This window comes from Eublepharis macularius, chromosome 12 (genome assembly GCF_028583425.1).
Source record: "Eublepharis macularius isolate TG4126 chromosome 12, MPM_Emac_v1.0, whole genome shotgun sequence".
Taxonomy (NCBI): domain Eukaryota; kingdom Metazoa; phylum Chordata; class Lepidosauria; order Squamata; family Eublepharidae; genus Eublepharis; species Eublepharis macularius.
The window spans coordinates 48,694,370-48,709,577 of record NC_072801.1 but is presented as its reverse complement, the minus strand read 5'-3'; the positions used below and the strand labels follow the sequence as shown (position 1 = coordinate 48,709,577).

At 47.8% G+C, this 15,208-nt stretch overlaps 1 protein-coding gene across 2 annotated transcripts; it reads right to left on the bottom strand.

Moving 5' to 3' along the window:
- Nucleotides 1–1,120: 1,120 nt before the first annotated feature.
- On the bottom strand, nucleotides 1,121–14,798 carry CHMP2A (charged multivesicular body protein 2A). Of its 2 annotated transcripts, none has more exons than XM_054993135.1 (6): nucleotides 14,687–14,798; nucleotides 7,352–7,546; nucleotides 7,083–7,262; nucleotides 5,086–5,216; nucleotides 3,717–3,778; nucleotides 1,121–1,833 (listed from the first exon to the last, which is right to left on the bottom strand). In XM_054993135.1, exons 2-6 carry the CDS (start codon nucleotides 7,517–7,519, stop codon nucleotides 1,712–1,714), a joined length of 663 nt encoding a protein of 220 aa, XP_054849110.1. In that variant the 5' UTR covers nucleotides 7,520–7,546; nucleotides 14,687–14,798; the 3' UTR covers nucleotides 1,121–1,711. The 2 variants fall into 2 exon arrangements, with proteins under 2 accessions (XP_054849110.1, XP_054849111.1); XM_054993136.1 differs by having other exon boundaries at nucleotides 14,675–14,792.
- Between the last annotated feature and the right edge of the window lie 410 nt (nucleotides 14,799–15,208).

Sequence of the window (15,208 nt, the reverse complement as noted above, 5' to 3'; positions counted from 1 at the left end):
ACATATTTTATATGCTGATTTTCTAGAAAACCAGGAAGACTCAGAGCTGGATACAGCCAGCTTTTTTGCTCAGTCTCACAAATTCTCTTTCGAGATCCTATGTGGCTTTCGCCCATACAGGCTCCAAGATCCCCCAGCATAGCCTTTACGTGTGGCCAAAAGGGATCCCTTTCCTCCCTTTCTTACCAGCAGTAAAACTGATTGGATGCAGCCCACAGTGAGCAAGTCTTTCATAATACTACCAGATAGAATGTGCAACAAATGTCCAATGCCACTCCACTGCAGGACCCAGCTGCTGGCTGTGGCCCAGGAGCTGCTCCAAAAAGGGTCCCAGGACCTCCAACAGAAGCCTGACCTCCCTCCCCGTGCAGATCCTTATTGCCTTGCAGAACGGCATTCCTACTGTTTCATCTGGCAGTGCTTCCCATTGCTGAAAAGTGACGGGTTGCACCCATGAGGGCAGAGAGACTGAAGGGTCACGGATGTTCTCACAACAGCTAAAGGGCCGAGACATGAGATGAGCTTGAAGCGCGGAGTTTCAGCCAGGCTTAGGGCAGAGAGTGACTTTCAACTAAAAGAGGTTTGAGAATTTTGGAGGGGTAGGGTAGATTGCGGCAAACCTGGCCCTTGTACAGCACGCACCAGTTGTGCTTCTTAAGCAGTTTTACAAGCCCAGCAAGCAGAGTTGCAGGAGAGGCTGTGCCTCACTGGTAGAGCATCTCCTTGGCATGCAGAAGGCCCCAGGTACGCCCCTTGCATCGCCAATTAAAAACGATCACGTAGCAGGGGACGGTAAAGATCTCTGCCTGAGACCCTGGAGAGCCACTGCCGGTGTAGACAAGACTGACTTTGATGGAGCGATGATCTGATTTGGTATAAGGTAGCTTCATAGGTTCACTTAACTTGCCAAAATCAACAGCACTCCAAACTCAGCACAACGCCATGCACACACTGATTTCAATGGCTTAGACTGGAGTAACTCTGCTCAGGATTGCACTGCCTATCCCAAAGAGGCAAGAATACTGCCAAGGCGTTTAGGGACTAAGGGCAGATGGCACCACCCAACTTTGACATTCCATCATTTGGAGGAGTGGGACTGCAACAGCAAACTGGCACCAAGTTCTTTCAGTACAAACCTACTACCTTTATTACAAGAGAGACGAGAGGGTACAATGGCGAGGCCCATCTGTCTCCCAGGGGTGTACATAAAGCTTTCAGCCAGAAAAAATGCTGGGAAACCTCTTGCTGCCTTCGCAGAGGCAGGAGGTACCAGCCAAGGTGCTGCCTGTAGGTATCCGCCAAGGTGCTCCCCTTCACCACCCAAAAGAACATCAAGAACTGGACAGGGGATTATAACGGGTTCCATCACCCACACCCTCTGTTCAGAAGAGAGCATATTAGAGTCTCCAAACCACCCAGGCTTGTGGAATGGAGACATTTAACAAACCAAATGAAAGAAAAACCCTTTGGGGACCACAACCCTGCTGGGTGGCATTAAGAAGTCCTTTTCAAAACAGGAGGAGGAGGAAAGTAAAAGCACTACCAGGTGCTGGCACCACTGCCTCCCTCTATGATGGTCGCGGTCATCCCTAGAAGTCAGTGGGGCTCTATTCTCTGCCACAGAGGCAGGTGTGAGATGGGGGAGGGGGTGTTTAAGAGCTACACCACAGCTTTGGGAAGGGGGAGAACAGGGAGCCCAGCTCCATGCCCGCTAGTCCCGCCGCAGGTTCTTTAACCGCTCCTCCAGGTCAGCGTCTGCATCAGCGAGAGCTGCCGAAGCCTCGGCTTTCTTGCCACCAGCCACACTCAAAGAACCACCAGTTGAAGGCAGGTCTGCAAAGAAAGGGAATCAGGTTGAAGACACGGCATTTCTTTCCTCAGCTCCCAACCCCATCAGCCACATGGTAGGAGTAAAGCCCCCCTGGCCTGCATGGAGAAGGGGAGACAGAGGCACGTCTGCACTTCATGGGGACTTTAACCTTCAGCTAGTCCAACGCCTAGCCAGAATGTTTCCTTTCCTTATGCATTTCAATTTGGGTGCCACTTCTTCCTAAATAAACCTTGTCTGTGTGGGATGATATTCCTGGGGCTTGCCCTACTAACATAACCCCCACCCCCATACTTGGTTATGTGCTGGATGATAACCCTTGGAAGGGTGGCTGGCAATGTTGAAAACCAATCTGTGTTAAACTAGAAAGTGGTAAAGTCTTCCCCATCAATGGTTGTTGTGGGTTTTCCGGGCTGTATTGCCGTGGTCTTGGCATTGTAGTTCCTGACGTTTCGCCAGCAGCTGTGGCTGGCATCCTCAGAGGTGTAGCACCAAAAGACAGAGATCTCTCAGTGTGACAGAGAGATCTCTGTCTTTTGGTGCTACACCTCTGAGGATGCCAGCCACAGCTGCTGGCGAAACGTCAGGAACTACAGTGCCAAGACCACGGCAATACAGCCCGGAAAACCCACAACAACCATCGTTCTCCGGCCGTGAAAGCCTTCGACAATACATCTTCCCCATCAGTCCAGCTCTTGTTTATGAGCCATTTCTACGTGGACAATTTGCTCCCTTTGGATCTCAAACGGCAGCAGGGTTGGGGACGGGGGCATCCATACAGCGTCGTCTTCCTCCTGTTGTAACATCTCCTTTGGTCTGATGTTTTCCGACTCTGCTTTGATCAAATTTGGGCTTCTTGTAGGACTGAGCACACATCCAGCACCATTTCCCCTCCCCATTTCTTTGTGCCCATTGTTCCTCCATCACCAAGGGCCCTAAGTGTATTGCTATAACACTACAGCAATTTGGCTACTGCAGTTTTTACAGAAGTCATGAAGCAGTGGAGAAGAAATGGCAAGAATGAGGAGAGAAACTAGAGAATCACCCAATGCAGACCTTCTGCATTTGCAATGGCAATGAGTCAACAACGAGGAACCATCTCTGTGTGGAAGCAGCCCTGGTATTCATACCCAGATATAAGAGCATGGTAAAACAGTAGCAGCTGACCTATTCTTGTGCTGTAAGTTCCCGTGTATGAACATACAAAGCTGCCTTATATCAAGGCAGGGCACTGGTCCACTTAGACCAAGATGGCTTACTCTGACAAGCCAGAGAGATGTTTCTAAAAGTTCACAAACAGGGCATGAAGTTGTTGGCTGCTCCCCGTTAGTTCCAATCTGGCCAATTCTAGTCCACCCTGCCAATGAATCTGATCCATGCTAAACAGGACTGGTACTAGCCCTGCACACATATGAAGCTGCCTTATACTGAGCCAGACCACTGGTCTGTTAAGGTCAGTTTTGTCTACTCAGCCTGTCCGTGGCTTTCCAGAGTCTCTGGTAGCAGCTGCTCCAGTCACCTGCTGTGTGGCCATTTTAACTGGAGATGCTGGGGATTGAACCTGGGACCTTCTGCATGCCATGCAGATGCTCTACCACCGAGCCATGGCCCTACACCCTCTGGTGAGCAGCTCTGGCTCACTCGCAGAGCAAACAAAATCTCAGCTTACAAGTCTGCCTCTCCAAGTTAAGAGCTGTCCAAGTAGGGAACATCCTTTCCCTGCTAGCGATGCTGGAGAGCTACTGCCAGTCAGAGAAGTCAATGCTCAGCTAAATGGACGAGTGATCCGACTTTGTTAAAGCAGCTTCATAGGTTACCCTGAATGCAATCTCTCGTCCTGCCATAATTATCTTCCCAACTCTAAGCTCTACCTCTCCCCAATACTTACTAGACAGTTCATCTGTCAATGTCAGACCCAGTTCATCCAGCACCTGGGAGACTACAGCATCACTGCAAACAGAAGAGGAGAGTATGAGACCGAGAGCTTTCTCAGTGTCCAGAATGGTGCATCTGCACATATCCTCGGCCCCCCATTTCTGAAATGCAATATGAATTTCTTTCATAAAAAGAGATCTAGGCCTGCATAACTGGAAAGCGTACCAGCCTACCAAAGCCAGTCACCCTTCCCAATGGTAACTGCAGTCCCCATATCCCAAGCAGTTAAACGTATCATTTAAGCTAAATTGCCTGGAGTGTTACACACAGCCAAAAATATTCACATACATAAAACCAGAGGGACGTGCAATTTCTTGTATGTGCCCAGCATTGGATCCAAACAGTTTCTCTGCTGGATCTCCTCACTGTAGTCCCCATGCTGTGTGGTTTTTAGATCCACAATCCATGGCATAGCTTTTTAAAAGATTTTTTTAAAACTTTTTTTTAAACTTTTTAAAAAGTTTTAAAAGATCTAAATAGGCCCTTGCTCTCTATTCTGCTAGCTGAAAAGCTGGTAGGATCCAGCCCACCCACTATTCCCTCCATGTGCACATTCAAAGAAATAGGTAGGGAAAGTAGCATCTTGTCTAGAAATCCTCCAACTCATCCTGCTAGCCCCTCTAGAATAGGGATGGGAGAAGAGTAGCTTGTATCCTACTTCTGGATGATTGGCTACTGCGACTCTTAAAGAGAATGCTGGATTTGGTGGACCTTGTTCTAATCCAGCAAAGCACTTCTGCTGTTCCTAAATAACTGAATCATCTACCAAATTAGCTATGCTTTAATTTTTAAGAGATCTCCTCTTGGTTTGTTTGTAACACCTGATGAACTAACATATTATTAAAGGGGGAGCAAGCAAGTTTAGAATCAGGCCATGACCCAAGGACATCACCATTCAAAGGCAGTAACACCAGTCCTGCTAGCCACAGCATGCACACATCTCTTCTTGGGCTCAGAGCTCAAACGCAAACTCAAACACACAGTGCAGGGAAGCTGGTTTCAAACAGTGAAAATGATGGGAGCTTGTAGAGTTAATATGCCTACTCTCCGTTCTTTGCATGAGCCCATGGTGACTTCAGGCTTACAAGGTGTTTGCAGTTTGCAGCTTTCAGACAGACTGGGCCCTATGTGCAGTGCGTACAAGTTACACAGAAAGGGAAAAGGAACACTGGTGCAAAAACCACCGTCTCTGAAAATACAGAAAAGGCCTTTCATTTCATCATTTCAGTACCACTGCTATCTGCTGTGAGGGCAAAGCTGCAACACACCCCTTGCCTGATCCCCATCAGCTTTGCTTTCCCTGCCATGCCACCTACGCTCACCTTTCCTCCTCATCCTCCTCATCCCCCATGGCATCATCAATGGCATCGTTCATCATCTCCTCCTTCATCTCCATGATCTCTGACTGCTTCTCGAACTCCATCATGATCTTCTGGATCTGGGGTAGCTTCAGCTGAAAGAAACCAAAGCGGCAGGCAAGTGTATGATTCTGAGTTTAAGAATGGGCCAGGGCCATGATCACAGGTCCCAGGTTCAACCTCTAGGCTCCTCTCATGCCAACAAGACTGAAGGAAGCCTGCTGAAAGTGTGACACTTTACCCACTGTGCCACGCTGGCTCTCTGTATCTTGTAATTCAAATATAGTCAAATTCAAGATGGATATGCTTCATATCAATGATGTCACCTCTATGTTTGAACTGATTTTTTGGCAAGATACAAACAATGGCTTATGGTGCAGGAAGGGGGGAGGGAATCAAGCCCCTGCTCTCACCTGTTATTATGAAAAGTAAACACTGAGCAACAGGTGAACTATTCATTTCAAGAAGTTACTCCCAATGACATGCTCAGCATCTGTCCAAGAACACAGTGATGTGAACACTGACCCAAGGAGCTGGAAGGAAGACAGCCTATGCCGCTCCGAGCATGCTTAATAAATGCAAAATAAGTGGTGTCATGATTCAAGTTTGACAGGATACAAAAAGGAACAGATAGCAGGAGCCATAGAGCTGGATGGGTTCCACCCCCATTTCTGTGAGTCATGCTATCTATCACCAGCGGTATGATGACTCAAGAAAGCTTCCTTGTTGTCAAATTAAGTCTTGCACCTTCTTTAACAGCAGCCATATCACGCAGGCCCACCATGAAACTCCGACAAAGTCTACAGGTCCCAGACGTCCACCCAAGCAGACCAAAAAAAAAAAGAATATTCCAAATTCTGGAGGCGCGGTGGGTGGGTGGGTTGTTTTTAACAGGCACAAAAAAGGGGGGGGGGGAGATCATGTCACACTAATTAATTACAAGCCTGTCTGCCTTTCATAATTTATTCCTACCACTGAATTTTAGTAAGAAGATATGAGATTTATTAAAAAATGGGAATCACAGCATACATTTATACATGCCAGATGAATGAGGCCATTCCAATAATTCCATCAAGAGACAGTAAGTGCCAAAAGCCAGTCAAAAAGTCTGTTACCCTAGATACCAATATTTTGTACTGCTGGCAGAGAGGCAAGTGGAACAGTCAAGAGGAAAGGGAAACCAGGGCCTGCCTAGCTGCCTTGAAATGCTGCGTGGAGGATCTGTCCCCATGCAATCCTCTCTGAGCATTCTCTGTTTTCTATCCAGGCTCCCTCTGCCTGTCCCCACTTTCTCTCATCAAGGCTTCTCTAAGGCAGGGGACAGCAGCCGATAGCTCCACAGTCAAACGTGGCTCCTTACAGAATCAAGGACAGCTCTTCAAGAAAGTAAATGAAATCTTTAGATCCAGGTATATTGGAGGTGGTGGGATGCCAGAACAGCCAGTATACAAAGGCAGGAGAAGATTTTGATGGGACTAAAGGGCTTCTGAAACAAGCTTTACAGAAAGGGAAATAATATACTATGCCATGGTGCTTCTGAGTATATTTATTACTTATTGCAAGACCTCATGTGTGATACTTCCCAACAAAAGACTTGCAGCAACCAGTATTTTTAGGCTGTTGAAACTTTATGGATTATTAATCAACATGTCAATCATCAATAATGCTAATTTGTATATTTTCAGTTATGTAAATGGGCTTTATTATACTGGCTCTTTGCTGCTCTCCTGCCCTGAATTTGGATGCTTTTTGGCTCTCTATAAATGGTTGCTGACTCCTGCTCTCTATGAGGTACCGAGCTCACTTTTTAAAAAGCTTTCAGAAAGCCTACTCTGCAGCCCGGCACACCCTGTTGCAAGAAAGGGGACCTGGGATAAAGAACTAAGCCCCAAGAGATGGAAGTCTTCCTCACAACCCTACAGCACCTGCCACCCCACTCAACTGGCTTTGAGCCAACTTACCTGTCGGTTCATGGTGGCCATGGCTTTAGTGACACCCTTCATTGCCTGAGCCATGGAATTGTTTGACTTGAGGGTCTGTATTTTGAGGGAGACTGCCTGGATGTTGGCCCTCATCATGATGAACTTCTTGACGTAACGCCTCGTCCGCACCAGATCTTTGGCCATGATCTTGACTGCATCCTGCCGTGAGAGAAACAGATTTAGAGAAGGAGCTCCAAACGCCCTCCAGTGGTCTTGGTGCACCAAAAATTGTCTTCATTTTATTTTACCATCTGCCCCTGCTTAGCCATCTTTTTGATGTCAGCAATGATCTTTTTCTCCTGGGTTTCCAACTTCTGTCGCTCACGATCCAGTTCTCGCATGGCGCGGTTCAGGGCCCGCTGATTTTGCCGCAGCATCTCTTCCGGAGTCTTCCGGCGCCCAAAGAGCAAATCCATGGTGGCAGAAAATGGGTTGGACTGCAACTGTTAAGAGAGAGAGTCAGGGTGGAGTCTTCAAACATCTACACCTGTTCCCATAATAGGATAGTGACTTCGAGATAAGACCCAAACAGAGCTTTGAGCCTCAGAACAGTGAGTGACCCGGACAGCAACCCACTAAGCTTAGCAATTAACACATCAGACTGGTGCAGAGATGAGCAAAGACAACAAGGGGTGGAACATTTCTGCTTTGTAAGCCAGCCACAGAAGCACCCATCTTTCTAGGGAGAGTAAAGAGAAATCCTTCTTGGTTTTGCTCTTGGTTGCAGCAGAGCTTCAGGAGCTCACTTATTTAAGCCCTCAAATAATCACAAGCATCAAGACCAGTGTCACAAAGTTCTGCCAGTGCTGAATAAACCTGTTACCACCATAACATCCTGAAAGTTTTGATCTGACTGTTCACTTAACCTCACCCAATTCCCCTCCTAACTACAGCCTCTGTCCTACACGGCTTTTGTCCATGCAGGTCCCAAGATCCCCAACACAGCCTCTCTCTCAGTGGGCAAAGTGGACCTCTGCACATACCTCCCACCTCTACCTCCTTCATGCCAAGACCACGGCAATACAGCCCGGAAAACCCACAACAACCAATGTATAATACACTATTTGTCCTAAAGCTTGGTGTGTCATGTCTTCTCTTGAACCTGCCACCGAGGCCAGTGTACCGTAAGCAGACCGCGACAGGGTTATGGGCCCAGTTCCCACGTGGCTGCACTAGGCTGTGGAGGTTCTGAAGCAAGAGAAAGAACGAGAGAGCCTGGAGCAGGAGGTGGATGTCCACGTCTGACGGTGAGAGCAGCCAAGAGGATGTGTTGGACGGTGTTGCTGAGCTTCCAGTGACTGCTGAAGTGGGTGAGATGGCGCAGTCCACGGCAGTGCTGGTGGATAAGCTAACAGCAACAAATTACTCTATGTGGTCCTTAAAAATGGAACATTATCTAAAGTAGGAGTCGCTCTGGAGGTATGTAATTGACCCTCAGTTGCTCCCACAGCTGCCGAGATAACTGCCGAGGAAAAAGCCCTTGTGCACATTGTGTTGAGCCTGGCAGATGACCAACTGCTATACGTGAGGGGGGAGGCGATGGCAAAGCAAGCGTGGGACGCTTTAATGACTGTGTATGCAAGAGTGTCTGCTGGCTCCCTCATAGCCCTGACGAGGCGTCTGTACTGCCTGGTTATGAAGCCAGGAGACTCTATGCAAGGACATATACAGGGCCGGTGCCAGGGTTTCTGGCGCCTGAGGCAAGATACCTACTTGCGCCCCCCCCCCACTAACCAATTATAAAAAACAGAAGAAATGTAGGAAAAATGAAAATTACAAAACTTAAAACTTTTTACATTTTTAATTTAATTTTTTCTTAATTTAAATTTAAATTTTTAAATAAGCGTGAGAATAAATAACAATAAATCTTTTGTTTTTCTTTCTTAAACAGGAAACAGATAACAAATCACAAATAACTTTGAATAAACCTGTGAACTGTGATGTCAAAATTATGTCTCTTGCATGTTTTCATTTCAGGCACGTCAAAATCTTACTTTGCGTGCCTTTTCTCTTGCAAGGTTTTCACAGGGCATGCAAGGTTCTCTCTTCCTCATTTTACATTTTTATCCTCCCAACAACAACCCTGTGAGGAAGGTGAGGCCAAGTGAGAAAGGTTGAATATGAACTGACAGTAGTCTGTCCAAACTTTGATCTCCTGGACAGTGGCAGGAGTTTGCAGAAGCATAAATGGCACAAGGAACAGAATGGTTTGGCAGAGACAGCACTAATTTATACTCTGCTACTGCCTCCTGGCTGTTGGCAACCAAAGCTTTAGGAAAGTCCAGGTTTTAAAAGGTCTGACTGTCTCTCCTTTGAGCAAACTGGGGGAGCAGCATCTTGTCACCTACCATGTCTTAAACACCATAAATAAAGAAGGTTGTCCAAACACAACACAGACATGGAAACCCTGTATTAAACATTCACACCCCTTCCAATTGCATGCCTTTTTTTTCCTGGCAGGATGAAAATGGGGATGTCAGGAGATTAGGAGGAGGAGGATGTCAGCAACCTGTGTGTGCATTCTCATAAAACTATTTTTGGAAATTTACTTTGCCTGGATTCTTCTTTTGCTGTGAATCACCAAGAGAGCTTCTATCCAGGTTGACATTAAGGTGGCATTCTTAGGTGAAATTTTGTTTTTTAGCACATTCATCCTTTTGTACAGCAGGAATGCAAGGGAAAGTATGAAGGATGGAAATCCCATACATCTTGCATTGTTCCACCTGTACACTGAATGTGAATGGGAGTTTCCAGAAATGCTTTACAAGCTGTTCATTACATCAGGAGCAGAATCATTCTGCTAGTTCAACCCTGGGCTGCAACACAGACAGATAATAAACTTTCCAAATATGTGCACACTGTGCTGTACCTGATCCCCCGCCAGGCCCCACAATGCAGGCAGGTCCCGTCTCTTGCAGAAATTGCAGACTTTCCCTGCCCAACCTCTGCGCTTCGTGCTGCTAATCAGCCCAAGAGGCCAGCACACGCTTCTGCTTGGAGCAGGGGCAGGGCTGCTGCTGCTGCGCCCCAGAGCCTCTGCCCGCCTGCGCGTGCACCAGGACGCTCACAATGAGAGCGGGGCGGGGCGGAGCGGGGCTCCGGTGCGTACACAAACACCACATGGAGAGCCAGGGAGGGGATTGGCTGCCAGCTGGGGAGAACTGAGAGGCACAAGCAAACGGCATGAAGCGTTGCTGGCTGCTGCTCTAGTGCTGGGTCAGGCTGAGATGTTGTTGGAGGCGGGGCTGGGGCCAGGCAACGGCGCCTCCTTCGGGAATGAAGCGCTCGCGGCCATCGCCTACCCCGCCTCTATTATAACGCCGGCAGTGGACATATAAACGCTTTAACTGAATGTTTTCAGCAGCTTGAAGCAAGTGCAAAAATCCTGGAGGAGCTGGACAAAGTGTACGTCTTGCTAAGTTCCTTATCTGAGGACTATAATGCTTTAATAACTTCTCTTGAGTCCTTGGACACAGTTCAACTAACCATATCATATGTGTGTGGCCATTTGCTGGAGGAGGAGAGGTGAGTCGGAGCTGCCGGAAGCCGAGCCAAGTCTGAGCCAAGCGGTGGGGCCAGCCAAAGGGGCTCTGTGAGGATGACAGCCGACTGCAAAAAGCAAGCCAGCCAACTGTTTCCAATGTGAGAAAGTGTTTCCACTGTGGGTCTGAGGCACACCTGCGGCGCAGATGTCCAGAGCTGAGGAGGAGGCAACAAGCACCCCAGCATCCAGAGAAAGGTGAGCAGGCGAGGCTCGTTACCGTAAGCAGACCGCAACATGAACAGATGGTATCTTTGCTGTAGATTGTGGCACCACAATGTCACCATCCCAATGTTTGCAAAGAGAGGGGTCCAAGAGATACTTGGGAAATGGGGTGCTGTGGAGCTACACAAGCAAGTATCTGGCAACACCAACACACCCACCACCAGACCACACCAGGAGGACATTTGTTTTAGAGCAAAGACACTTACTACATAATTCAGTAAGCAGGCTTCCGACGATGCACATTTTATTCCCATGCAGGTGCACTCACGGGGATTAAAAGCATGTCTCGGCAGCACGCCTTGCCTTCTGCCACCATGGCAGCTTCCTCGGAGGCCCCTAGGAATGCCAATGTTCCCTGCACCCCTCTCCAGCAGCCGGGAGCCCATTGGGCAGAGCGCCCCAAGCAGCAGGTGTGGAGGAGGAGCTGCTGAGTGGGAGCCTCTGGCACAGGCCCCTCAGAAGCCTCGTGAGCGGCGGCGCTGCCCCAGCAAGCAAGGGGGCTGACAGGGACCTCGTGGGGCTTCAGGTTGCTGGGCCTTAGTGGGAGGCTAGGGGAGGCTAGAAGCAATAGGGCTGGGATTTGTCAGTGCCCCTGCGAGGGCAGCGCAGCCTTGGGAGTGGAGACGGAGTCGCACACCACCCCTCTCCCCAGCAAGCACTGGAGGGGCTCCAGCATGAGAAGTAGGCAGCCTGCAGCTCCTTGAGCTCATCACACCCTAAAGGCGCTCCAGCAGGTCATCAGGTTACCAGCTCCAGGTTGGAAAATTCCTGGAGATTTTGGGAGTGGGGCCTGGAAAGGGTGGGGTTTGGGGAGAAGAGGGGCCTTAGCAGAGTATAATGCCATAGTCTGCCTTATGAAATAGCCATTTTCTCCAGGGAAATGGCTCCCATGTCCTGGAGATCCACTGTAATTCTGGGAGATCTCCAGCTGAAGCCACCTGAAGGTTGGCAAACCTACAAGGTGACGTTTCCCTCCTGCACTCGCACTCAGCAGGGTTCCAGTCAGCTTATAGATGTAACCCAGTTACGGCTCTTTTCTCCAAAGGGCTCCTTGAACTGCACAAACTGGGGATGGGTGGGGGAAGAATGTACTAAAAGGAATGACAGGATTGCCCACTGGAAATAATGGGAGAGGCTTGAAGGCCCACTGGAGAGAATGGGAGCCAGAAATGCCAATTTACTTGCATGGACTCCATTGAAATACATTACAAGCTGGAGTCTGTCATTCCAGTGCCAGAATGCTTTTGCTACTCCCAGGGGCTGCCATTCCAGTTGGGCGGCTGTCATTCCAGTCCTAGGACGCTTCTGCTACTCCCAGGGGCTGTCATTCTCCTCTGGGGCTGTCATTTCAGTCAAAGAATACTTCTGCTACTCCTAGGGGGCCGTCATTCCTCTCAGTGGCCTGTCATTCCAGGCCCAGAACACGTCTGCTACTCCCAGGGACTGTCATTCCTCTCTGGAGGCTGTCATTCCAGTCCCAGAATAGTCTGTCTGGGGCCAGAGACCTTTGTGGAAAATCCATTCCACTTTTTCTTTGCTCAAACTTGCATGTGATACACGCATTACATGTTTTATTGAAATGGTCTTTGATATTGACTGTATTGACCCACACTGTGTAATCTGCCTTGAGTCCCAGTGAGAAAGGTGGACTACAAATATCCTACTATACAAAAGGCATGCCGTATCAGCCCGGTGCAAGGCGCAGGAACGCTGCTGGGGCCCTGGAGTGCTCCTGTGCTCTGTACCAGTCTGATTTCCACCTGTTTGAGGCCAAATCAGGCTGGTGCAGGGCCGCATGCCCTCACAAGGCCCTGCTAGAGCCTGTTGTATTGTTAAACAATGGGCTTTGTTGCTACTTGTTTATATTTGTATCTTTAAATCACCTATCTATTAGTAGGATCAAAGGGATCAGTGTAAAGCTAAAGTCATTTAATGCAACTCATGTACTAAGCATACTAAAGTGAACGTCACCCCCAACCTCCAAGATTAATCAAAAAACCCTCTTAATGCCAATATACTGAGTATCATCAATATAGAAAGAGAGCCTTATATCAAGTATAATATTATAAAGATTTTTCAATAATAATGCCAGGCCTTTGGATAATGCTTAAGAAAAAAATTTACTCATTTAACTATTTTTTTATAGGTAGCAAACATTGGAAAGAATAATAATATCATTGTATGCTAACTATCTTTAACATCTGTAATAGAAGACTTATTTTATATCATTGTATAATATCTACCTTTATTGTATTTGCAACTGTTTATTAAGCGTAATTTAATTAAAAAATTATTATTTTTTTTAAAAACCCTCTTAACATAAACAGGGTTACCACATATTGGGTTTTTATTTTATTCTAATCCTGGGGTCTCCAAGCTTTTGAGCACTTCTGGAATTTTGAGACCAGTGAATGGAAGCCATCACCACATGGTAGCCACAGAGGGCAGTGTCAACCTCCAAACAGTTACCATAGATACTGAGCCCAATGACAAAATATTGGGAAGTTCTAAGCCACATGCCCTCCTGTAATGAAGATAGCTCTGTAAGGGTTCTTCCCACAGACAGAAAGGTCATGTGCCTTTGGGACTCTGCTGAAGAGCCTGCTGTTTTGCTTTGGGGAGCAAGGAAGCAGTCACCAGAAAACGTAAGGGCACGTTTTCTTGGTTTTAACTTATTGTGCACATAGAAGCAAGGTTCATTATTCCATCTTGTGCCCATGCAAAAACAGGAAAGGGAGCCCTGACCATGGTTACATAGATGAAGAGGTCTGGCAAAACAGACCAATAGTGGCTCTCATTGACAGACAAGAACTAAAACCTGGGAAATTCTGAGGAGTGTGGAAGAGAGTCTGTTCCCTATATAATCCAGCATATAGAGAAAGACAAAAAGCTCATACACATGGAAAATCACATTTTCAAGTATATCGATAACAAGCTGATGTCCAGTGTATCCTACACGCCCCCTTTAAATATCAGTGGAGCAAATGGCAACACTAGCTGGCCACCCAGAGACAAAGAAATTCTCCTTATGGTACCCTGAAGAACGAGTTCTCCCTTGGGAGAGAGGGTGGTGAGAATTGAATAGCTCTGCATCTGGGAAGTGAGATATGATTCTAAGTAAATCACTACAGCTACAGATGCAAAAAAGGGTGCCGCTGGCAGTGTGAACACACTCAAGGATGGTAGGCAGAAGCCCAAGCAAACCAGTTGCCAGAGGTCTTTAACTCAGGAAAACATGTATTATTCTCTCTCTTTTTTGTACGAGGCCACCTCCTCAAGTCCCTGAGATACTTTTCCAACCTTGTCCATGGAAAGGGGGTGAGAAATGCAAATATAAGAATGTCAGACTAGGGTGAGCCAGGTTCAAATCCCTGCTGTGCCACGAAGCTCACTAGATGACCCAACCCTGGGTCGGCCACACACATAGACACAACATAGTCCACCTCACAGGAATACTGTAAGTATAAATCAGCAGGAGGGCACCATCTTCTTAAAGAAAATGTCGGATAAAAACGTTTAAGAACAAAACAAAAGAAACAGGAGAGAGGCTTAGGTAGGGTTGCCAACCTCCAGATGGTAGATGGAGATACAACTGATCACCAGGCCACCAAGATCAGAGTGGAGTCTACCCTTCTAAGGTCCTTCCCCCAGGCTCCACCCCAAATCTCCAGGAATTTCCCAAGCTCGAGCTGGCAACCATGAAAGCTCGCCTCCTTCGATAAAAGGACTCACCCACCTCCCTCAGAGGAAAGGGGAACCCTCAAATGGGGCTCGTCTGTCTGCCCCACCCTCCTTCCCTCCTTACCCACTTACGCACCAGCAGAAGCAGCAGCCCTTCAACCTCTCTGGGGTTTCTTGTTATTTCTTCTTCTTCCGTCTTGGTCTGTTGACGTCACAGGAGTGGCACTCTCGCATCAGGGTCATGAGGGGAGGGAGCCAATAGGCGGAGGGCCCCTCAGGGGGAGTATCATAGAGGGGAGTGGAGAGAGCCTGCACACAACCCAGCAACTTCCGGTCTAAAATTAAGCTTTAAAAAATCACCTTGGAGAAGTGATCATAGACATGGGCTGGAGTAGAGCGGCGCCTCCCATCGGGAACCAGTCCATTGCAACCGGAAGTTCCGGCTGTACCTCAGTGAACACTTTTGTCTCATAGGCGAAAGCTGTAGCGTGTAGGTTGCTGTAGCCCGTAGAGGCGGGGAAGTTCCTTGCTTTATCCGAACCCAAGGAAGCAATTCAGACCACAGAAATTACCCTTATATTGTAGTTTCAGGTGTGTAGCCATGTTGGTCTGCAGTAGAAGGGCAAAATTTCCAGAGTATAAGCTTTCGAGAGCAAGA

Excerpts from the sequence above, each read along its gene's own strand:
- CHMP2A (XM_054993135.1), bottom strand. The coding sequence starts at position 7,519 with ATGGATTTGCTCTTTGGGCGCCGGAAGACTCCGGAAGAGATGCTGCGG. Across the intron at positions 7,263-7,351 it reads TGGCTAAGCAGGGGCAGATG|GATGCAGTCAAGATCATGGC; the intron begins GTAAAATAAAAT and ends CTCTCACGGCAG. Across the intron at positions 3,779-5,085 it reads GAGGAGGATGAGGAGGAAAG|TGATGCTGTAGTCTCCCAGG; the intron begins GTGAGCGTAGGT and ends TTCTGTTTGCAG.